The sequence below is a fragment of the Haliotis cracherodii genome, unplaced genomic scaffold (assembly GCF_022045235.1).
Source record: "Haliotis cracherodii isolate W230 unplaced genomic scaffold, xgHalCrac1.p SCAF_12, whole genome shotgun sequence".
Lineage (NCBI taxonomy): Eukaryota > Metazoa > Mollusca > Gastropoda > Lepetellida > Haliotidae > Haliotis > Haliotis cracherodii.
In genome coordinates, this window is record NW_027266267.1 from 3475192 (window position 1) to 3501528 (window position 26337).

Genomic DNA, 26337 nt, shown 5'->3' on the forward strand with positions numbered 1-26337 from the left:
CATGATTACCAACGTCTGCTCGCGAAATCGAGTCACTTTCTTGAACTTAGAAATCAAAGTCAAAATAATCAAAAATATACTGAACACCAAAAGAAACGCGAATCAAGAAGGTATAGGAAACATGATGTATTTTGTTTCAGCTGGTATAAACATAATAATGATGGATACAACACAATTCATTAGCAATAAGAAAGAGTCAGTTCTCTGGACATCAGACATCTTCTGTATCCATCAACACAACACCACATGACCATGCTGAAGTCAACTGAAGTATGGGTACACCTCAATACCTGGTATGGCCCCCATTTCCATTCACAAGCGCAACACACCGTCTCTGCATGGAGTGAATAAGACGGTTGATAGTGTTCATTTGATGTGACGCCACACCTGCGGGATGGTTAGCTGTTCAGCTGTCCTTGGCCTCGGACGCGCCATGTTCAAACGTCTCTGCACTTCATCCCACAAGTGTTCAATAGGGTTGAAATCAGGACTAAGAGCCGGTCAGGGCATGGTGTTGATATTGTGCTGTTGCAAGAAGGCTTGAGTAATCCTGGCGGTATGGGGACGAGCGTTATCCTGTTGAAATTGGAAGTTGCCATGTCTTGCAAAAAACGGTACAACCTGGGCCCTCAACACCTGATCAATGTAACGCTGAGCAGTGACACCATTGCCCCTACCAGCTCCAACGTTCTGAAAGATTACAAGGTCAGTACTTTGATTTAACCCTATTCCACCCCAAACCATGACACTAGGACCACCCCATGAGTTCCGTTCAAGGACACACTGGTCATGATAGCGCTCACCGCGACGTCGCCATACTCTAACAAGTCCATCGGCACGATCAACACAATACCGACTTTCATCAGAGAACAGAAGTCTTCTCCACTGCTGATGACGCCAATTCAAGCGTGCTTGGACCCACTGAAGTCTCAGGAGACGGTGACGTTGAGTGAGAACAGGACCTTGAGATGGTCGCCTACACTGAAGCCCTCTGTCACGAAGTTGCCATCTTACTGTGTTGGAACTTACAGCCCTCACGTAGTTTCCAACGACGTTCCTAGCAGTTTCACTGGCCGACAGGAAACGTTCTTGCAGATGTGACCTGTGAATGTGACGGTCCTGACGTTGTGTTGTCACACGTGGTCTGCCGGTACGATGCCTGTCTCTGGTGCTGTTGGTTGTCTGGAATCTTTCCTGCAGACGGTAGATTGTGGAAACGTGGACGTTAAAGGTGTTTGCAACTCTCTAAACACTCTCACCAGCTTGAAGTTGCCCAATATCTCTCTCGATCTGTGATAGTCGTGGCATCGCCACTGACGTTGATGAGTGAATGATTCACAGTGACACTTTCGTGGCTTTTAAAGACAACATCTTCACGGACAGTTTTTGCGGCATAAGCAGCACGTGCATTTCGTGCGTATCCATCCCACACTGACTTCAACGTCGGTGCGTTTGAGCGCTGTGGATTAAGAGTTCACTGCCCTTAACTCTGGTTAGGGTCATTTTGAAACAATTAAAGCCCATTACAATGGAACCATAGCAGCCAACTGTTTTCACAACCATTTTCCCATATTAAATAGGAACTTGAAGATTTCGCATTTCTTTTGGTGTTCAGTATACAAGGAAAAGAAAACTTACCCCACCGAGCTGATCCTGTGTCCGATATTAAACTAAATGAATTTCGTGAGTGCGGACACCAAGTCTCCAGATACCGTGTTAGTCTATCAACAGCTCTTCGACCATGAGCCTGTGAATGACATCAAAACATCTCCACAAGCGTTTTTGACAAGTCGTCCTAAAATCCCACATGCACATGTTTCCAATCAGTCACACTTGCCTCAAATAAACAACGTTGTTCATTAAACTTGTCGTCCGGATTAAACTGTAACGCCGGTTCTCTTGTCATTCCTGGTTTCGTCTGTCTCATTTCTGGGTCATGTGGCGTCATTCATTCCGACACTGTGACAGCTATCGTATTCCGACACTGTGACAGCTATCGTATTCCGACACTGTGACAGCTATCGTATTCCGACACTGTGACAGCTATCGTATTCCGACACTGTGACAGCAATCGTATTCCGACACTGTGACAGCAATCGTATTCCGACACTGTGACAGCTATCGTATTCCGACACTGTGACAGCTATCGTATTCCGACACTGTGACAACAATCGTATTCCGACACTGTGACAACAATCGTATTCCGACACTGTGACAGCAATCGTATTCCGACACTGTGACAGCAATCGTATTCCGACACTGTGACAGCTATCGTATTCCGACACTGTGACAGCTATCGTATTCCGACACTGTGACAGCTATCGTATTCCGACACTGTGACAGCTATCGTATTCCCACACTGTGACAGCTATCGTATTCCCACACTGTGACAGCTATCGTATTCCGACACTGTGACAGCTATCGTATTCCGACACTGTGACAGCTATCGTACTCCGACACTGTGACAGCTATCGTATTCCGACACTGTGACAGCTATCGTATTCCGACACTGTGACAGCAATCGTGTTCCGAAACTGTGACAGCTCTCGTATTCCGACACTGTGACAGTTTACTTACTTTTCGTAACTTTTCTCTAACAAATAAGACTTCTGTACATTCCGTCTATGGTGTTGTTAAAGGTTTTGGCATTTTTTTCACATGACATATAGAAAAATTGACAGGTTTTCCGTGTTTCCTCTTCTCAATGTGAAATGCATGTGTAATAGGCGCCCTCTGAAGCCTGTAAAAGGCGCCCAGTGACAGTAGAACTGTAGAGATAGTTGACAAAAGGTCAGATGTTATACTGCGGTGTTTTGCGTTGTGCTCTCTTCTCCCTGTGCAGTATTCTTTTATCTCTACATTCTAGGAGGCTCCTGACCGGGTTACTAATTAATTCTTATTATAAACAAAACACAGAGAATGACGTTGGATTTAAAGTTTATTTAACAGGAAAAAACAACAGGGGCAAAATCCTTCTCTTATCTATAACCTAAGTTATTTTCCCCCTTCCCTACCTATATAAACCTATTCAACCTTATTACTTAAACTTGTACTCTTAACCACCCCTCTAACTTAACTCCCAAAAGTAAACGTCTATAAAACGAACCTATTCACTACCTACTCTACTTTCCCCCCACCCATACCTCTTTATCTAACATCTCAACGAAAGCCCTATAATAAATGATAAATGATCCTGGTTCAGGACGCGGGAGTCGACCGTACCTTACCAGATACTGGTGAGTGACGACTGACAATTCCCTACCCAGGGTAGGCTTATAGAGCAAACACGCGGACAATGTGACCAGGAAAACGGACACAACCAATGAACACGCTCCTTACATCTCGGCTCTCTCAATCATGGCTTCCGCCTAGCCGAGCATGCAAGAAGCTGGCATCGTCACGTCTTCCCAGCCACTACGCCCGCGTGGGCATAAGCTTCTACACAAGGACTACAAAGATAGGTACTACGTCAGCCGTTCAACTCTCCCTTAAACTAACCCACCCACTGCGTTCTTAAATATATATATTTACCCATAATAACCCCAAGTCGACCACACATGTATCTGCCGATGCACGGCGGTGGTGAGATCGTGTGAAAACAAGCCTTGATTAAAAAACCTGATGAACCTTTTTGGATGAATGCTGTGTAAATGAGACAGAAATATAACTGCAATAATGTGATCTTCTAGTTTTTTAACAAAGCTATATTTTTCACGCGTAACAAAACTTTAAGTGAGTAATGCGATTGGAGTGAGTGGACAGTGTTTTTTCACACGGGGATGGATACAAGACAAAAGCTCGGAAATTAAAACATTAATTTCAATCGTGACATATTTTCCGTAATCACTCGTACCCCGTGGGTTATTCTATAAGTAATCATGATAACACAACATATTTACAAGAACATTTAGCAGAGAAATTGAATGTTTCACAATACTGAATACTTGCTGGCATGATCCTGGTAGATATTCACTGTCCATAGATAGATCATTGATCGCAGGTTCAAGGAGCTTATGTCTCGTGATACAGAAGATATGGATTCAGCCCATCCGTGAAAGCTCGTATCCTCTTCAGTAGGGCTTATACCACCTAGAAATGTCACAAGTTTTACTTCGTCATCTGCACAGTCCTCAAAACACCTGTATTGTTCGATATTTAAAGTGTCAAAAAGATGCTCACAGAAGGTGTTCCTTGCATCAGCTAAAGTTGTATAACATAGCAGTTGGAAATAAAACACTTTTTAGGGCATATCTATGGTTGTACTACATGTATGTACTCTCCGCCATATCTTTACACAGCAGACTGGGTTCAGACGACCTGCTCTTTGTCCAATATCTCTCTAGGGCATTCAAATTCCTTCTCGCCTTGCACGAGCTATCGTGGTCATTTCAGATTATATTGTGTTCGATGTCATTTCCAGTATACGGTTACCTAGTGTAAAAGAACATGGTTGGTTGATTTTGTTTCCAACTTTAAACACTAAGACACAGCATATTACATGCAATAAGGGGTGGTCGGGTTGCCTAGGGGTTAAATCGTTCGCTCGTCACACCGAAGACCCGCGTTCGATTTCCGACATGGGTACAATGTGTGAAGCCCATCTCTGGTATCCCCAAGTTGCTGAAGACCCAACTGTGACTTGGTAAGATGCCTAAGGGAAGAGTTGGTTGGAACAAGTGAACAGGCATGCACCCCAAGGCGACATACAGTTTATTGCATATAGTGAGTGAGTATGGTTTTACGATGCCTTTAGCAGTATTCGGGAAATACGACAGCTCAGCGAAACATGGATGACATACATCCTCCGATTGTTCTACCAGTTCTACAACAACTGCCACATGGTGTCCTTTACCAGCATGACGCTGCCTAAATCGCACAAGGCATCTGTGTTGCCGTGGTCTGCACACTCCCCCGACACGTCCATCTATAGAACACCTCTTGGATCTTCATATTCAACAGCGACCACATCCTCCAGCCAACGAGGATCTGATCCAGACCTCACAATAAGAACCGACGTATCCTAATGGACGAAATCAGATGACGGACTTTTTCTGTGCGCCAGAGAGTTTTTTCATGTCTTGTAGCAGGGGGTGGTCATACACGCTATGAATGTGACGTGTCATTGAACTTGGGCGATTTTAGATGTGCGTGCTCTTTGTTCATCACGTTGAAAGCTTACTTTTGCTATCTATCATCTAGATCGAGACAAAGTGGTCAGTTCCCAGGTCGAGATTGGTTGTGAACAGAAGTGCCATGTCGGCATTATTTGAAACTTCAATTGTGCATGCACAATATGTGAAGTAAGTATTGCAAATGGACTAAGACGGATCTTGTTGGGACATGAGAGAATATTTTAGCATGGAGTAAAACTTTTAAATTGTGATGTCTGATATTTGTTTATTTGTGTATATGGGTTTGTGTTGTCATTATTACAGTATCCTCTTGAGTTCCCACTTTTACTCGGGACATACATCATCACCTATCTGCATCTTTTAAGGCATTCCTAATAAAATTTGCTGAAGAGCTTTGATGATACTGACTACTGTTCAAAACCGTGTTACACCCAACTCACTCGAGCTCAGCCACAAAACGAATATGAAGGAATGCGTTTCCCCAATCCATCGTCACATTGCATCTTTGTCCGCTGTGAAAACAAAACACAAACATACTCAGCAAAGCGTTTGCCTTGACTGGACGAGAATCCCATTGTACGAATGATAAGGATGAAATACTGAAAATACCAAGGGTTCGAAAAATGTGAAATGATATTTGACGTGCGCTCGGACGAGAATCCCATTGTACGAATGATCAGGATGAAATACATGCCCTTGGTCACTAATGTGCCCAATTGAGAAATGTCCTCTATGTTTTCTATCATAAAACATTTGAAAGCTCTACTGTATTGTATCGGGAGGCACAACACATACAAAGGACATTTTTTTTAATTTTAGTTTATTTGTAAATCCACAGTGAATTTGGTTCTCAAGATTTGCTTTATTTCTTTCAAAATAATGATGTAGGAAATCTACGGTAAAAAAAGACATCATTTATTAGTTGGTGGCTCTCATACTTTCCCACGTGTATAATTTAACTTCTTGCTCATGAACACCCAAATGATTATACTTTGATTAGGTAGTATACTCTAATTGCTCGGCTGTACATTTTATCAACCGGAGGTTAACTGCTGCAAGCTTTATCTTTTATGTTTTAAGGCTTTACTAACCAGCTAATTCACGGATGCTACACGAATAACGTTGTTGTGCAGTGTTTCCTAATTCAGCTTATATTTTTTTAAATGTTTATTCTTTAAAAAAAAGTAGGGCCTCAAGAAATATAAATGATAATACCAAGTTTATTTCAAATTCAAACATCCTTTATGAGAACGATTATCTTTGTAAAGCATAACAACAAAATATAAGTGAGAAAATCATTTCCATATTCACAAGATGTATCTGCCAAATGCATATTTGATTTCACGACCTAGACTATATGACGAGCATGTGTTTATGACTATCGAATCGTGATGATACCAGCTGTTCGGCACCTGTCACAAACACATACAAAGGCAAGTCTTTTGTTTACCTGAAAAATAACACGAATATATGTAGTACAAGCCAACATAATGAATTGCATCGTATATCATGCTAGTCTCGTATGCGTCTCATTTTGAAATGTCCTCCACATGTCTACGACCCGTGAAGATTCCAGGGTAGAATAGGTTTTCAGCAACCCATGCTTGCCGTAAAAGGTGACTACCGGGATCGGGTGGTCAGGCTCGCCGACTTGATTGATGCATGTCATCGATCCCAATTGCATGGATCGATGCTCATGATATTAATCACTGGATTGTCTGGTCCAGACTCGATAATCTACAGACCGCCGTCATATAGCTGGAATATTGCTGAGTGCGGCGTAAAACAACAAACCAACCAACCAACCACATGTCTACAACAGAACCTTGAAAAAGCTTTACTGGCGCCTCGAATCGTGTAAGCTTGATAAGGTCTGGATTATCTAAACAGTTTTGAAATGTAGACACCACGGGCTGCAGCTGCAGGTATAGTGCTCGATATGGAACAGATGCTATGTTTACACGTGCAGACGCAGTAGAGCCACAGGCGTGCGTAGGTTGAAATTCCTGATTTTTGGAAGATTGGCAAACAAATTCATCCACTCTTAGCTCAACAGTGAGTGTTGGCTTCACACAGTATTATACAATAAAATTTTAATCCAATAATTTTGACATACAACTTCGTATACGTGACGACATGCAAATTAAAACAAGAAGTCAATTCAGAAATGAGTAGATCAATTCAGTGTGAAAGCAACACACACACACACACACACACAAAATAATGGTATACAACTAACAAATGTATCAAACAATGAACAATACAAACTGTTGCACAACAGTTACCATGGCAGTCACAACAGAGTTTCAGTACAAAATGCAATGTCAGTATAAATACAATGGCAGTGTAAAATATGATAGAAATGGTAATATTCACCTAGCAGCAACAGGGGTAAATGTAACCGATGTTATATTTAGGAGTTAGGTGCCTCACTCTGGCAAGTGTGGGTTCGAATCCCGGACGGGACTCATCCCAAAAAGTACGAGAATCTGTACTTTACTAAGAAAGTGTTCTCCTAAATATAACATCGGTTACATTTGACCACTTTCTAAATGGCATTGTGTATTAACAGTGGTAAAGCTACCAATATAGGCCAAGGCTGATACCCATGGCGAAAATAAGGATTGCTACACATAAGCTGGTCTTAAGTAATGTGAAATATAATGTGAGATGAGAGAGGCATATGATTGGCCATTTATGTATTCTAAATACCTTTTAGAAACGTCTAAAAGCTGTCTCAGACGATGCTTCCAGACCATGTTGTCTTGACTTGAATTGACTTCTAAAGCATCTAAAAAAAGTATCTTCCAACTAAAATGTTGATGACCGGCCCCGTTGATGGCAAAAGTACAGAATCGATTTATCGGGAACCAGAGCCTACGATAACGAGCTCAAACGGCGAATAGAATTGCTGCAATCTTTTATCCGGCTACTGGAGTATGAGTTACGGGTCAGACGGTATGAAATAAGCGACAAACAGCTCATCTCAATGCTCGACGGTCACGTGATGTACAACATTAAATTGTCAATGGAAGACAATAACCGGCCTAGATTTTCTGCCGAAACAGATTCCACCTGGCGTAAAATGTAAATAGCTGTGGAAATTCTGTGAATGGACCACTGAAAATGAGTGATGACAGTGTTCGAGTGTTCGCGAATACAACATGCATAAAAAATAGCATTTACTATTTACACAGCAGTACTCCTGTCCTACGTCAGTAATAATACATCAGTAATGTTTTGGCAGGCAAAATAAAGTATAAAGCCTTGTTTGATGGTGACCTAAAATGACACAAACAAGAAATGTGTATAGTGATGTATTTGATACGAGTATCATAGTTATGTCTTGGGCGTTAAGTTTGCAGTGTCTCAGCGACTGTTGTCAGTCTATAACGGGTGGATAATGTTTGTGATTAGTGGGTCAAATCCTCTTTTCTTACTGTGTTTTCTTACTTTTTCCCGGTAGTTTTTTTATAATTAGTATGGCATCCACAATTTCTCAAGCATGAAGCAATAAGCACACGGTACATTTAAACAAGAGACATATTTACAGACTTATGTCAAGTATGAAGTTAAATGTCATACAAAAGAGATACATGTTTTGACAACTATATTAATTATCAACACGTTTTAAAGGTAAAACCCTTTTTAAAATACTGCCAATTTGGAGAGAGAGAAAAAGTATTCACTCAATGAGTATTATGTGTGTTGTCATTTTGTGATATAAAAGTTGAAAGGACTGACACATGGAGAATATGCAATGGTGGTTGTGAATACGATTGGTTTGGAATTCATATTTTCATTTTTGGCGCAGATTGACAGTATAGTTGACAAAGATCAATAAACATTACATTTATTGCATTATTAAAGACTTCTGTTGAGGTGCAGACTCGAGGGACGGTTGGGAGAGTGGAGATAAAAGATACGACAGACTTACGAGAATCTAATAAATAACAGTAGTAAAGATTATTTGATGACACCACTCTAAAGCTAAACAAATACCTCATGCGATGGAATGGTACGTAATGCCTATGAAATTCAATGGCAATGTACGACAGTTATTTACACGATTGAATACTTATTTTGGAGTCGGTATAACCACAATTTCCAAACGGCTTATCACCGCTCCATGGAGAAGGAAGGGAACAGACAAACAATCTGCAGAACGGTTTTGAAACAGAAAAGTGGCAATTAAGTAAAACGTTCATGTAACAAACGACAATGGAACATGTTAAAAACAGCTGTAATGTTAGATCCAGATTGTTTTGCGCAATAGAGATATTTTAAAATTCACAAATAGTCATGGTAACCAAGAAAATGTTCAATCGAAATGGACGAAGTCATGGTGGATGTGCTACCAATACTAAGCCACGATTGTCACGTTTGCGTCAATAATTGAGGCATTTAGACATGCTGAGCCACTTTATTTCATGATAAACGCAAATCTCAATTTACTTTACAGGTCAGTCAGGATACCTCCAACGGATAACAATATGACTTGGCATTTCAGATTGATGACAATGACACATGGCTTTTCGACGTCCTCCATCTCCTTGGGTCGGGACTATGACCAAGCCTACATTGTATCACCTACCACAGACTGGAAACAAGGGATGGGTGACATGGATTTCAGGGTGTAAGTGTGTATAACATTTTGTTTTGTTTTGAGTCTTCTTTCAAATGATCAAGTGTAATTTTGTTAAAATGCATTTTTTTTCTGAAATTTTCTTGGACAGAATTTTTGTCCATATGAATATATTTGCAAACATCTGTTTCTCTCCTGAATCATGCACAGTAAAGTTGCAAATCTCTATACTCCCCAGGGGGCTGAGGAAGTGTAGGATAAGCTGCTGATCAGAATAATAATGTTACAAACGCGTTTAACATTTAAAGTGGGGTATAGCTTGAAATATCTTCAGGGCATGTGTACAGACGTGGTATATTTCAGTGTTGCTTTGATTTGGACCTGTACAGTCAGACTGGTTTTCATGCAGCATCTAATAGTTCAGCACTTTTTAATACAGCTGTCTGTGGTATTTGGAACATATGATCTCATCATATGCTACATGTAGATGAGAGGTGGATTAAAACAGCCGTACTCCGGCTATCCCCTCAAACAAACCAACATCTAACACACCCAAGGGTAACGGATGTAACATTTGATATATTTATTTATACGGAATTTTTAATAACACTCTTGAGTATTGTTCAAGATCTTGCCCACAATGACATGTAATCATAACTTGGTTTATGAAACGTTTGTCTCCATATTGGTATGAATATTATCCTGGGCCCACAGCACAATCGTAGGCCTATGTTAAAGTTTGGGAGTTACGATCATCTTATCGCTAAGATCGCTTTGTGCAAGTGGGCCCTGGTCCCGTCATGAACGACACTAAAACAGCCGCCTAACCATACAACCTAACGATGAGATCTTTCAACTCAAAACTACTGCTCGCTCTTTTAAGGAATATACAATTTCAAGTTCTTTACATCGACTCTATAGATTCTTTATGGAAAGTTTTGCTAAATCATTATATTGACTGAAAGAAAAATATACTTGACATTTCAGCTTTGGGATAGAGATTGGGACTGTACTGATAATACTCACGACGACACAATAATATATCTCAATGGCACATGAATGTTTTTATTGATATGTATAAAGTCTGAAACGCTTTAACCTCAATTCAAATTGGTATCATATTAAGTATTTATGCTGAATGCTCAACTGTCTTGAGCACTGACTGTATGGGTTCCGTGGGCAGAGGCAAAACGCCTTTCCATTGGTCGGGGGCAGTCGGGAAGAGTAATGCAGGGTCGTGGAGTTCAGTTGTCAGATCATGTGACCTTTCTGCGCAATGTTTAGCAGTACGTCTTGGCGATAATAGCCCTGAATTGAGATGTACTCTCGAAATATTAAGCAAGACTAGCATTCTACGTTCTTCTTCTAACAGTGACAGCATCAACGTGTCCAAGCTGTTACAAATGTTACACCAAGTGTTCTTGTTTTGTTTAACCTTGCCGTGGGTCGTAATGTACAGCATAGATGTGATCAAGGACATGACTGTATTCAGACAATGTGCTCACAAAGAGCAATGTGACACGCCTCTCGCTGAATTGAAGCCTTATGGTAGTTTACTGTGCTTTACCAAATGTTTGCAGCTTTCTAGTTGTAGTCATGTTAGATTGAATTCCAAGTCGCTGGTTTGCAGGATCTGCATGGCATCAAATACTGAGTCAGCTGGTAAAACAAAGGATTCAGAGAGTGAAGAAAACTGGACTTGCCGGAAGAAAGTAAGATTTGTAACAGCACAAAATTGTCACTTTTAACCTGACGGGAAGAAGGCGTCACAGTTCCCTAGGACATCCTTAGATTAATGTTAAAAGATGAAAGACACATTTGGACATGAGGGAAATCAGTACCTTTTTGAAAATTAATTCGCACTTACTCTTTGTAGATTTAGTAATGTAACGAGAACTCGTGGCTCCTGAAACAACACAGTGTGTATTTAACGTGATCGTTTACCTGTTAGCTCCCGTTGGGCTATATATTGCATGAAGCTAAATATAGCTGAAGGTAATCTCCACAGGAAAACACGGTAATGAAAGGGTGTTTCACACATTTCAACTGCTGCAGTTTTGCTGACATTTGCATACAAGTTACGTCTCACATTTGTAAAGCTGTCTCTGTATTTGCTTGTGTACAACGAAGTACAAGAACCTGCGGGCACTTGAAAACACAACTTATTTAGATTGACAAAAACAAGATTGAGGACTTCATGTTTCAAACAGTCTTGTCCCCTTCTATGTCCGTCTGGATGTTTGTGTCAAAGAGATGGTTGGTTGGATGGTTGCTTTGTTGTTTTGCGCCGCACTCAGCAATATTCCAGCTATATGACGGCGGTCTGTAAATAATCGAGTCTGGACCAGACAATCCAGTGATTAATATCATGAGCATCGATCCATGCAAATGGGATAGATGACATGCATCAACGAGCCTGACCACCCGATCCCGTTAGTCGCCTCTTACGACAAGCATAGTCGCCTTTTACGGCAAGCATGGGTTGCTGAAGACCAATTCTACCCCGGATCTTCACAGGTCCGGACTTCATATGTGTGATGTTTACTGGTCACATTGTCTGTGGGTTACAACTGCCTGTGAAGAAATCCCCTTTGGGGGGAGAATCAGGTTGTAGAGTGTTCGAGATTGATCCTTGGTCTGCCGTCACTGTATCCGTGCTCATTGGTTTGATTGCAGTTTGCCGTCACATGACAGGAGTACTGATGTGCGAAATCAGGCAACACACATTTACTCTGTTGGGTAAAGTGTATTACTGGAGTGTGCTACCAGTAGGTCAGGACCTGTTTGAAACTACCCCACTGCGTTGAAAAAACAATATTTTTAAACGGGTTTTTTCTGAACTTATTAGCAGCAGCATCTCTACACAGGGGTAATTCAAAATTAACATTCCGTTTTTATAAGTTTCAGCAAATCAGATATATGTGGCATCAGTCACCCCACATAAATTCGTGCACATTGAAGCACCTGGCGTAGCCACAATTGTATTCGTGCACATTGAACCGCCTTGCGTCACCACACATATATTCGTGCACATTGAAGCACCTTGCGTCACCACACATATATTCGTGCACATTGAAGCACCTGGCGTCACCACACATAAATTGTGGACATTGAAGCACCTGGCGTCACCACACATATATTCGTGCACATTGAAGCACCTGGCGTCACCACACATATATGTGTGCACATTGAAGCACCTTGCGTCACCACACATATATTCGTGCACATTGAAGCACCCGGCGTCACCACACATGTATTCGTGCACATTGAAGCACCTGGCGTCACCACACATATATTCGTGCACATTGAAGCACCTGGCGTCACCACACATATATTTGTGCACATTGAACCGCCTGGCGTCACCACACATATATTCGTGGACATTGAAGCACCTGGCGTCACCACACATATTTTCGTGCACATTGAAGCACCTGGCGTCACCACACATATATTTGTGCACATTGAACCGCCTGGCGTCACCACACATATATTCGTGGACATTGAAGCACCTGGCGTCACCACACATATATTCGTGCACATTGAAGCACCTGGCGTCACCAAACATATATTCGTGCACATTGAAGCACCTGGCGTCATCACACATATATTCGTGCACATTGAAGCACCTTGCGTCACCACACATATATTCGTGGACATTGAAGCACCTGGCGTCACCACACATATATTCGTGCACATTGAAGCACCTGCCATCTCCGCTGATTTCCAGTATCCATTCATATAATTTGAAGTTGGGCACCAAAACGAATCTGTTTCTGAGGACAACCGAGACCGGTGATTCTTTGGCGTTTGCGTTTTATATTTACTTGAACTGTCTCAATGTTTCTGCAGGTGGAATGAAGTCCCCGAGTTTCTTCCAGAAGCTCAGTAGTATTTATTAATTGTGTTGTTTCATCGACAAAACTTAATAGTTGGACAGAAACATTAAAATCGACTGTGCTACAAAACGGATATATTGCTTAAACGTTGTTTTTTCTGTAGTTATTAGCAGCATAAGCTCTGCAATTCTACACAGTTGATGTATTTCAAAATTAACATATCATTTTTAGTTTGAAAAAGTAAGTAAATCCGCTATCTCTGCACTAAATTGTCTGGTCTGTGTAATGAATATCATCCTGTCCATGACAACCTGATCTTGAGTATTCAGTCAGATATCTATAACACTTTCACCGTTAGTTTCTCTAGTGCACCCGTTGGCGTTGAGGTTTTATGTTCCATAAATGTTGGAGACGCCTCCAACTCTCGCCCCTTTTAGCATTATCTGACGTAATAACTGTCAGTGTAAGTACATAACCAGTCTGGATTATCTATTTAAATCGGTAAACTACGGTTATAACGAGCTCAAAGGGACCACTAATTTTAGTTCGTTATAACCGTGGTTCGTTATAAGCATATATACAGCATATAAACAACAAATGGCCGGGACTAAAACATAAGTTCGTTATATCGGCCAGTTCGTTATAAGCGTGTTCGTTATAACCGTAGTTTACTGTATATTAAAATTCTTTCACTTCCCAGGTTCCCAATTCCGAGTGTCAACCACGAAGCAGATGTGTAAAGTATCGAAGTGGCGAAACAAAGTGTGTCCACTATGGTGGGTATACAAGATGAATCTAACTGCGCATAACGTTCATCTTTTAACGCTGTGTGTGTCTGTGTCGTAAATATAATATTGTAGAAGTAACCAGTGTACTACACAAACTTTTTGTAAAGTTTATATTATTTATCTCTGATATATGATATTTACTATACAGAAACACACGAAGGTAATACCCCGTTATCATATTGTGTCATTCTTGAAAAATCAATGTTTGTGACAGTTGTTTACTCAATGCGGTGACGTCAGAAACTGTGAATGTAGAAAATATGTTGTCTTTTTATCAAATAGCGTCATACAATTTACAGGATTTTAGGGATTCCGACTTGAATCATAGTTCCCCATCACCTATGATTGGTGAAAGAGGCAACCAAATGGGTACAGTTGTCACACTCTGAAAGTTAGTGAGTTGCTTGACATCGGACCCGACGGTGTGGATCGTTGTTCTCAAGATCAATCACTGGGTTGTCTGGTCCTGACTCGTATATTAACAGGCCGTTGTCATGGAGCTGAACATTGTAGAATGTAGCATTAAACCACATATATACTCCCATGTTCCTCACCACTATCTTTCGTTTTCAAATAAGAAACTATATTTTCAAAGGAAATTTACCTGCCACTGATGACTTATGTTAAAATGATAAAACCTGGTCTGTTCTTCGCAGTATTGTTGTAAATCAGTACCCGATTTTTCTTTACAGACATACAAGAACACTTACAAAGGAAAGATAGAACGTCGACGCAACCAGGAAAACATTCTCAATTATTCAATATCACAGAACGAGGTAATTTGTTTCACTTGTTCGAGAGCAGGTAGTTTTCTTTACCGTAAAACCAGAGTGAAAATACTGAAGTGTGATATGTTTCAGGGTTGTCCAAAGATAAGGAAGTCGGTAAAGTAATTAGGATGCAGTTGCCTCTCTGGGAAAGAATGTGGAAGCAATGACAAAGTGTGAGATGTTTCAGGGTTGTCCAAAAATAAGGAAGTCGGTAAAGTAATTAGGATGCAGTTGCCTCTCTGGGAAAGAATGTGGAAGCAATGACAAAGTGTGAGATGTTTCAGGGTTGTCCAAAAATAAGGAACTCGGTAAAGTAATTAGGATGCAGTTGCCTCTCTGGGAAAGAATGTGGAAGCAATGACAAAGTGTGAGATGTTTCAGGGTTGTCCAAAGATAAGGAAGTCAGTAAAGTAATTAGGATGCAGTTGCCTCTCTGGGAAAGAATGTGGAAGCAATGACAAAGTGTGAGATGTTTCAGGGTTGTCCAAAGATAAGGAAGTCGGTAAAGTAATTAGGATGCAGTTGCCTCTCTGAGAAAGAATGTGGAAGCACGGACAGGTAAAATATTGATTTCATTAAAACTTGGAAAATTCATTAAAAAAGATTAACTGATGAGCATCAAGAAAATGTTTTCAAGAATAAAATTTGCGCAGCATTGTGCAAATGTTAATGACCAATCTGATGGTGTTGGTCCCCCGATGCACGTAATACTCTTAGCTTGATTTAGGATGCTATCGATCTTTAACTGTAGTTGTATTTCTGACTGCGTGGACATGCCTTAATGTTATCATATGACTGACATCATATAATCGTCATGACCGCCTCCGTGGTCTAGTGGTAGAAGGTCCACCCGGAGAGCAGAAGGTCCGGGGTTCGATCCCCGGCCACGTCATACCAAAAGACGTTAATAGATGGTACTTGTTGTTACTCTGTCTGGCGCTCAGCATTAAGGGGCTAAAACAAGGAGTGGTCGGCTCGGAGTCAGTATACTGTGCCTGAGTTGGGTATTCATGTTAAACTGCGGCATGGTATCTCATTGAGCTAGCACTATAAATCGGCATCAGTCCGGACTAGTGCAAGCAGCCACACACGTATATGCACGTCGCTATATAAGTGCAATAATCATGGACGCAACGTTAGAGGGGCACTGATCCAAAGCAATTCCCCGGGACTGGTTGTTGCCTTTGTTATTGTTTTTTTCCCGTGAATACCCGGATGATATAGCAAAAACCTAGACTAGTTCGACTAGTCCGTCTGTCCGTCCGTCCATCCGTAATGATTTCCCTTTCCGGGGCAGAATTCGAAAACCATTCAGTGTATTTGATTGAAACTTGGCAAATCTATCAGGCACATACTGAAGTGGTGCCTTTTGATATTTTGGGATTTTTCTAATTTTTATTTTTTAAATTTTTTTTATGGAATGAAGTTAGACATAGACTCAATTTGGGATAGGGTTCGTTTCCGGGGCAGAATTCGAAAACCATTCAGTGTATTTGATCGAAACTTGGCAAATCTATTAGGCACATACTGAAGTGGTGCTTTTTGATATTCTTTTTCTTGACGACTTTTTATTTTTTTTACAATTTTTATGGAATGAAGTTGGACCTAGATTCCATTGGGGAACGGGTTCATTTCCGGGCCAGAATTCGAAAACCAATCCGTGGGTAAACAATGTATGCTTCTTAAAGAACATTCAACTATTGGCTATTACATACAGAATTGCACATTTACTTGTGGTTACTTTACAGACAGCTGCCGGGGGGATATGTCATCTTTATGATGACGCTTGTATTGATCGTATAAGGGCGTATGGTCACATTGATCAACAATATGAAATACAATCTTGGAAATAATAAGAAAATGTAGGTATCTTTGTGGGGAGCATCGGTAATGGTGACGAAGTTTTGATAAGACACTTGCCTGGTAATTGTGCTATTTTCGTTTACACTATTTTTACTTGCAACACAATGTAAATATTTCTCCTGAGCATTGCTTATTTTATCGTGTTTATATTTTTGCAGTCAAAATGTGCAAAACTTTCACTTAGGAAATATATTAAACGCCTGAATATTCAGTTATTTTACAAATTGACAAATATATGTCGATCTGAAATATATTAAACGCCTGAATATTCAGTTATTTTACAAATTGACAAATATATGTCGATCTGTATTATTTACAGATTATAACATTTTTTATGTTTAATATCATCACCATGAGACTGAAAATGTTACGATGAAAAATACATATCTATATTGTTTGGCTTCTAATCCTACATAATAATATATTGTGATGTTTGTAGGCCCTGTTGATTGTCTTAATCAATTTTGGTCAATCTGTTAAAGACACGGACAGATTTTTCAGTCAAATTGACTGAAATATTTCCACATTTTATAAATTGCCTGAGAGAATCACATTTTACAAATTGACTGTAATATACAGAGGAAAAGACTTGTGAAAACAACGTCTATCGTGCATCGAAGAATTCCCCGTAGAGTAACAAGAACAAATCTGTCCAATGCTACTGCAAATGAAGGAAAACAAAATGCGAATATCATAATTACAACCTACCAAATTTATGTGTATAATTTTAGGCAGCTTTCTTGTTCGAGGAAAGTACCCGTGAATATCCACACAAAGGAACAATATCCCAAACGTCTGCAGCTGTACAAAGAAACGTATTCGATGTCACGTGTCTCTGAAACTATCAAATATTTTAAAATACATACATCGTTTCGGGATATTATAACCTGTGTTTGTTTCTAAACTGATCACTTAGATTGTTTCGGGTGTTTCACATAGGCGTCAACTCTCAAAGGTCGGCTGAGAAAGCCATCGTGACAACTATTTTCATAACGTCCACGGTTCCTTAAAAAATCCATTGAGTTAGATAACAATCACAATGAGCAATTAATCAACGTATTATCGGTTAACCCTTTGCACAAAGTATGGTGTTTTTACACCGGCACTTCACGCAAGGATATGAGTGTATTCCCTTTGTTTTAGTAAACCTAGACATGTAAACACTCACTTTTGACATATCCACTGTGCAAGATAACAGTGATCAATCAATACCAGAACACGTGGATGACAACAAGGAAGTAGTAATCGTATTATCGACGCAATCCGAAATCCGAAAATGCTTTCACTGCATGGATACTTTTTTTTATAACTATAACAATTTAGGGGTATTTCCAAATGACGACAACCGATAAGCTCCGCCGTTCTTTTTGTCTGTTTGTTTAGGCTGAAGAAATTAATTAACATGTGCCCTTTGTCGAAATCTTTATAGATCACAGTTAACCAATCAGTGTTCAAAAATGGGTAAAACAAATATTGTCCCAAGTTTATTTTGCTGTCCTTGCAGGCGGTAGCCCAGTCTCTTTGTCACGCTCAGTTGCGTTGCGTATCATCCGGGTACTCACGGCGGAAAAACAATAACAAAGGCATCAACCAGTCCCGGGGAATTGCTTTAGATCAGTGCCCCTTTAAACCCCATTTCACCTCACCTCGCCTATAATCGACATATCGTAAGACATCCATGGAAGCATGTTTAGGGCCTGGCCTGGTACAGGTTGGGGCTATCCAGTTCCCTCATCGTCTGTTCCACTACAATGTCTAGGCCCAAGTGGAATGGTTCATGCATATACATTGTAAGTCTAAACAACTGAAAACTATTTAAGACGGACAGACTTTTTGTTTATGGTCTAGTGAGTGAATACGGTTTTACGCCGCTTTTAGTAATATTTAAGCAATATCACGGCGAGGGACACCAGAAATGGGCTTCACGCAATTCACCCATGTCGGGAATCGAGCCCGGGTCTTCGGCGTGACGAGCGAACGCTTTACCCACTAGGCTACCCGACCGCCCCTATGGTCTGGTGAACATAGGTCAATGGCCTGTCACCAACACAAACACCACATCGTCGACATCTGATTGTTTTCGTTTAACTCACTATTCATCGGTTTTATTTGTCAAATTAAACTGTACCCTCGTTGCACACGCGTCCTCGACTGATTCTCAACCCGTTGAGCAGCCGTGTCACAAGCGTTTTACACGCATTCTCATCGCAGGCAAGCGGAATGAACTTCAAGGCAGTAGTGCATCAAATAATCATAATCATAATAGAGACAAACTTGAGGTTCGAACCTACGAAGACCGGATGTTGGATTAAGGGTCACGTACATTGTCAGTAGTGGAGTCCTAGCTTTTCAATGTTCAAGAATGACACCAATTTGACATAAAATCCAACGTGTGTTCAATCGGTAATTTCGTCCTCACCAAGAGTTAGAGTCCGTTTGATTCCATCTGAGACCGATGAATTGCTCATTAACTCAAAATCTAATAATTGCAACAAAATGGAATCAAACGGACTGTAGTCGCCTTTTACGGCAAGCATATTCATATAACTGGAATATCGCTGAGTGCGGCGCTAAACAAAAAACAAAGACCAGCCTGACAACTGTTCTGTTTTGTCTCGAGAGTCAGCGTGACACACACGTCATCATACTCTAGTTGTTTGTGACCATCTATGTCCCTAGTGATGTTGTGGATTGCCAGTTCCTATCATACACGCCACTGGAGGATAACTGATTTTGAGGATGAACTATGGCATGTGGAAATGTATTGTAAATCTGCCGGGTGAAATATTTCGTTATGTTTTGTTGGTGGCGAAAGCCTATTTGTATCACTGAACCGAATTATCAGTGGTTCATCTTGGGGAATTTCAAACGGGAGCTATCTCCGTTGTTTTCGTATTTGCGAGAAATGGCGTCAGTCACGCTGTACGTTGTTGGCCCAGCTATTTAATGCCCAGCTTATCACTAAGGTACAACGTATTCTTAATTAAATGTTTGAATGCATTACATAAATATGTTTCCATCCGTACATATTCTTAGATTGGTTTAGTGCTGATAACCATTTTCTAAAATGTGGGCCCACATTTTTCCCGTCATATATGGTGATCAAAACAAGTGTGTATATCGCCTAGATTCGTTAGGTTGTTTAATTAGTTCTGGTAATCAATTCCTAAATGTGGACAGACGTTCTTCCGTCATTTGATTCCAGCAGGAGGGACCACATTTATTAATCGCGAAATTCTACTTAAATATTGATAATAGTAATCATTTTCTAAAATGTGGGCCCACATTGTTCGCGTCTTATAGTGATCGAAACAGGTGGGCCCACATTTGTAGATCGCTGGGCTTCATTGGGTTGACTGAGTCATTTAGGCTAGTGGACTCACATTTGTCATTACTTTGCATGGGTGTGTGACATTATATATTATTCTCATTTTGTAATATTGATGGGAAATATCTTTATAAATGCACACAAAGTCTTTGAAGTTTGCGCATGCGTGAGGCGGGGAGAAGGCTGACATTGTGAGAGCTCTAACAAAAGTGAAAAAAATTGTATGTATCAACCGAAATATTTGCTTTAGGCGAGACATATCCTGCATGACAAATCTCCAGGCACAATTCCCATAACGCTCAGCGAATATTTGAAACTTTTAACGTTGCAACTGCCATATTTTCAACTCTGTGGGTGAGTGAGCGAGAACCGTCACAAATAAGCCCGCCATGCCGACAACTCGTGTTGAGCTAACATATTATTCTCATTTTGTAATATTGATGGGAAATATCTATATAAATGCACACACTGTCTTTGAAGTTTTAATAACGTCATCATAGCTGACCGCACTAGTTTTGCAAAAATAGTTACAAAGCAAGAAACTTCGATCTACTTCAAATTACATTTACAATACCACTCATTCTACTTTTTCCAGTATAACACATCAATCTAATCATAAGTTTGCCGCTGGAAATATGTCTACACTTGAATTGATCTCGGACATGATAGTCATGATGCAAGCCTCACACTTTTCCGAGAACTTGTTCCATAAAAGGAATAACTCATGAATATTTATGACCCCACGACCTAGTTTGGCGATGTTCGTAGAAGTGAGTTCTGTTGTACTGTCATCGCATTTGTACATTCTAATCCAATTATAAGTCATAATACTTATTTTAATAGACAAAATAGCAGTTCGTAATGCGGGTTTGTTTAAGTTGTACATATTCTCAACAACAAGTGCGTTTAGTTTCGAATGTGGGCCCACCTCGAACTTTCGATTAGGCAAACGGAGTTAGCTCCCTTATCGAACCACTGATAATGTTGGTTTCGCCCTAAATTTTAGTTTCCCATCGAGAAGGTCATTTGCTGGTGTAAACGGTTTGTCTCTATCAATATGAACATTGTATGTCCTTCAGAGTGGATAAAGTCAGTGATTAGTCTTGTCACTGGTAGAATGCACACTCTGAAAAAGAATAACCCTATCTAAAACCCAATACTGAAATACCCTATTGCAATTCTTTCAAGACATTTGATTTGATTCTCTCTACACCGCTATCCCACACAATTGAAGGGAGATCGTAATTCCTCAATACATGGGGTCTTGGGTACTGAACGTGATGCCAACACATTTCGTGTACATATATAATTAACATGTCCCATTTTAAATCTGGAAACCCAAAAGTCCAGAAACTCTACGGTATTTGCCCAGTCTCGGTCAAAGGTATTTACAAAATTAAACATGTTGTTTTCATGGGAACATACCAAGGAAGAAAAAATGGAAAAAAAATTGTTCAAAAGCTCAATATGTACACTAAGGGCCTGCCCATGTGCGAAGTGTGGCCTATGGGTGAAGATTGGCCCATGGGTGAAGTGTGGCCTATGGGCGAAGTGTGGCCCATGTGCGAAGTGTGGCCTATGGGCGAAGTGTGGCCTATGGGTGAAGTGTGGCCTATGGGTGAAGTGTGGCCTATGAGTGAAGTGTGGCCTATGGATGAAGTGTGGCCTATGGGTGAAGTGTGGCCTATGGGTGAAGTGTGGCCTATGGGCGAAGTGTGGCCTATGGGTGAAGTGTGGCCCATGGGCGAAGTGTGGCCTATGGGTGAAGATTGGCCCATGGGCGAAGTGTGGCCTATGGGTGAAGATTGGCCTATGAGTGAAGTGTGGCCTATGGGTGAAGTGTGGCCTATGGGTGAAGTGTGGCCTATGGGCGAAGTGTGGCCTATGGGCGAAGTGTGGCCTATGGGTGAAGTGTGGCCTATGGGCGAAGTGTGGCCCATGGGCGAAGTGTGGCCCATGGGCGAAGTGTGGCCTATGGGTGAAGTGTGGCCTATGGGCGAAGTGTGGCCTATGGGTGAAGATTGGCCTATGGATGAAGTGTGGCCTATGGGTGAAGTGTGGCCTATGGATGAAGTGTGGCCTATGGGTGAAGTGTGGCCTATGAGTGAAGTGTGGCCTATGGGTGAAGTGTGGCCCATGTGCAAAGTGTGGCCTATGGGCGAAGTGTGGCCTATGGGCGAAGTGTGGCCTATGGGTGAAGATTGGCCCATGGGTGAAGTGTGGCCCATGGGCGAAGTGTGGCCTATGGGTGAAGTGTGACCTATGGGTGAAGTGTGGCCTATGGGTGAAGTGTGGCCTATGAGTGAAGTGTGGCCTATGGGTGAAGTGTGGCCTATGGGTGAAGTGTGGCCTATGGGTGAAGTGTGGCCTATGGGCGAAGTGTGGCCTATGGGTGAAGTGTGGCCCATGGGCGAAGTGTGGCCTATGGGCGAAGTGTGGCCTATGGGCGAAGTGTGGCCCATGGGTGAAGATATGCCCATGGGTAGGCCCTTCGGCACGCCAATTGGCGAGAATATGTTCCTTTACTTGAAACTCATGTTTTTGTTTCGCAAATGCATAAATGTATTTCTTTCAAGTATCATGACACACAACTTAACTCATTTTAACTTAATTCAACGATTTTATAGCTTTCGTTTGAGGGACGAATTAGAACGAAATTATTTTCTCCTAACGTCGGAAAGCACAACAAAGTGGGGTAACCTGGTTTCGTAAGGGGTATATAAGTAAGGGGGCGAAGTTGAAACTTCTTTCTCAGGTGCGGTGCAGTCGGGGCTGGCTATATTAAACATGTTCAGTGATGTATGATGCCGACTGGAGAACAAGTCGGTTGAATCTATATTTTTTTATTATTTATGTGTATAGTAGCTGCTACTGTCCATATGATGATCTGGATGGTATACGTTGTTTGCGAGTTGTGCTGGCGACCCATAATAATACGTTGTCAGATGGATCAGTATCCATTGTTGAAATCTCGAACACCTCCTGTTGTGAAAGTATGGATTTGGGATATACTCTGAGTATGCGCTGACGAGCCATTAGAATATGTGATAAGGCGTCGATGCCTGTGTATATGTATACGTTGGAATGTGGAGCATCGAGTTTATATTTATGTAAATTACGATGTGTTGATGGTCATGATGCTGGTGATGTGTCTGATGCGGACGATGTTCATGATAATGTGGATATTTGTTGACGAAAAAACTGCGGTCAGTCAGTGCACCGTACAGTTTCCCAATATGTTGTAGTTGTGTATTTTGTTGTGTTAAGGGGGAGAAGGAGGAGAAGGATATCTTTAGAGGCGCAGGATAATTTGTCAAAAATGAAAGCAAATGTCATCCCGACATTCATTGTGTCTTACAAAACGTGAGAATAAATAAAACAACTTTCTTTAGAATAACAAAAGATATGCTTACTCTTACAGCTAAAAAAAGTTTATCTGCACTCTGAGGAATAATTATTTTGGACAATGTCAAGAAATAAGAAAATATCTTACTGTGTGACACTAACGTTAAAAATGAGTCAGTTAATGTATGTTTTGCTCAAAACTTATGCTTGATACCAAGGTTCGTAATGAAAACATTTCCAATTGCAAGAGAAATGTAAAACATACAAACTTGACATCAACCTGACATACTAAATGTAACGTATCTGTCACATGACAAAATCATTGGTCTGCATGTGAATGTCCGTATCAAAATATCTAGAACTGCTGGAGGGAAGCCGTTTTAACATCATTTCTAGGCACTATCCAACTTTGATCTAAGACATATTTTGAAAGGAAAAATTAAAGTTTATTTTTAAAAGTTAACGAAAGTGGATTGGCGCCTGTTAGTGGAGAATGCATGTCAAGTTACCTCATTCAAAAAACTATATGTACAATTTAGGGATACAACATTTAGGTAAGAAGTGGGCATCCCAGTGGCACCAATTGTAATACCCTTTTTACTGATCTGCTAATGTGTGCATATGAATGGGATGTTTTGTGGAATTGGCAAAATCAAAACTAGGCAATATGGCCGCGAAGTTTGTATTATGAGTTTCATAGTGGGCGGTTAAGGCAGGATTTCGTCAAAATGAAACACTTCAGGATAATAGCACCAAACTTGCCACACTTATACATGAAACCTTTCCGGACATCTGCGGATATTGATCCGATCCAGGTCAGTAGGACACGACACCCTGGTGGTAGAAAATCGGGAGCCAGCATGGCTGGAACTATACTCAATATGAAATAACTATCTTCTCAATCTTAGTTATATTTTCAGGATTAATTGCACCAATGATAAATATAATTCAAAGCTCGTATGTTGCGCCAGCTAAGGACTGTAACGGTATCCTATTACAGATTTGAAAGACAATTGGACCACAACTGAGGGTCCAGGACCTGAAGCGATATTATCGTTGACTTGGAGCCCCTCATTTGATAATGAGTTGTATGGTTTGAGGAGAGAGGAGATTGGCTTCGTCATTGCACTGTACATGCCCATAGGGAATTCGCTGGAGAAACAAGTCCGATGGGAGAAAGTTCTTCTTCCTCGACCAAACGGCTTGGGTGAATGGACAACTATTGACACGGGACTTAGTCAGACAAATGATACCATGTACTGCATATATCTGTACGGCATGAGAAACTCTTTTTCTGATGTTCTAATGCGTTTGCGCTCTTACCGGGAAGTCAAGATTCCACGTCACCTTGAGTTGGAAAGGGAATGGGACATAACACAGTATGTATAACTATGTTATTTTATATTTAAGCTGTTATCGCCTCCAGAATACAGGTGCACGCCCTGGTTTGTTAATGCCCATCATCAGATGATGTGACTTATTGCCCCTTCATCACTCATGCTTGCCAACGGTAGAAGAATGTGTATCGAAACTTAACATCATAAGAGAATAACGAAGATGTCATCCATAAAAATCTTGACTTTACTGTTGTACAAACCTGTCTGATATCTCCGGTATAGACCATACCATCCCTTTTCATTGGAGCACAAGTGTCGTATATGTACACTCTCTCTCTTTCACTCTCTCTCTGTCTCTGTCTGTCTGTCTGTCTCTCTCTATCTGTCTCCATGTCTCTGTCTCTCTCTCTGTCTCCCTCTCTCTGTGCCTCTCTGTCTGTCTGTCTCTCTATCTCACTGTGTATCCCTCTTTCTGTCTGTATGTATGCCTGTGTCTCTCTGTGTCTGTCTCTCTCTCTGTCACCCTCTGTCTGTCTGTCTCTTTCTCTCTCTTGTTCTCTCGCTGTGTGTCTCTGTGTGTCTCGCTCTATCACTCTGTGTCTGTCATTCTCTCTCTCTATCTCTCTGTGTTTCCCTCTCTGTCTCACTCTCTCTGTGTCTCTCTCTGTCTTTCTCTCTCTATATCTCTCTGTGTCTCCTCCCTGTGTCTCTGTCTGTCTCTCTATCACTCTGTGTGTCTCTCTCTCTCTGTCTCCCTCTCTGTGTCTCTCTCTGTCTGTCTGTCTCCCTCTCATGCTCTCTCAGTGTCTCTCTCTCTCTGTCTCTCTCTATCACTCCGTGTCTCCCTCTCTGAGGCTGTCTGTCAGTCTGCCTGTCCTTCTCTCTCTCTCTCTCTATCTCCCTTTATATATATCATTTTCTTTACAGAAAGTTTCCCACCATGACGTTTAGCTTCATGTTTGCCTGCGATGCGAAGTTGAGAATGACTTTATATGCACAGGGACTGTTCTCTACAACAGTACAAAAGTTCCTCATTCAGGCAGGAGAAGGTGCATTTACGTTGAATGAATCCGAAACTGTAAGCGGAATGATGGCGAAGCGCATTAAATGGCTAAAAGGTGGTTTATTTGCCATTGCCGTCTCTAGGTCTGCTATAGTCTTAGTGAGGGATGTAGGTGACAAGGAGCAAGTGGTATTCAGAGTCAAACATACATGGCATGGAGATTTAACACCTGTGTGGTTTAAAACGTCAATTTTGATTCATGAGAGTAAGTGGAGAAGCGGACTGTTGCACGTTCTTAATTATTAACTTGTCTGGAACAATTCGCAATACTTTCTTTGATATCCAGAACT

General features: G+C 41.0%; 1 protein-coding gene across 1 annotated transcript; it reads right to left on the reverse strand.

Moving 5' to 3' along the window:
• Window positions 1–501: 501 nt before the first annotated feature.
• LOC139458087 (RNA-binding protein 25-like) lies at window positions 502–25778 on the reverse strand. The gene is made up of 3 exons (XM_071239394.1): window positions 25245–25778; window positions 1030–1194; window positions 502–690 (listed from the first exon to the last, which is right to left on the reverse strand). The coding sequence occupies exons 1-3, from the start codon at window positions 25776–25778 to the stop codon at window positions 502–504; spliced, it is 888 nt and encodes a 295-aa protein (XP_071095495.1).
• Between the last annotated feature and the right edge of the window lie 559 nt (window positions 25779–26337).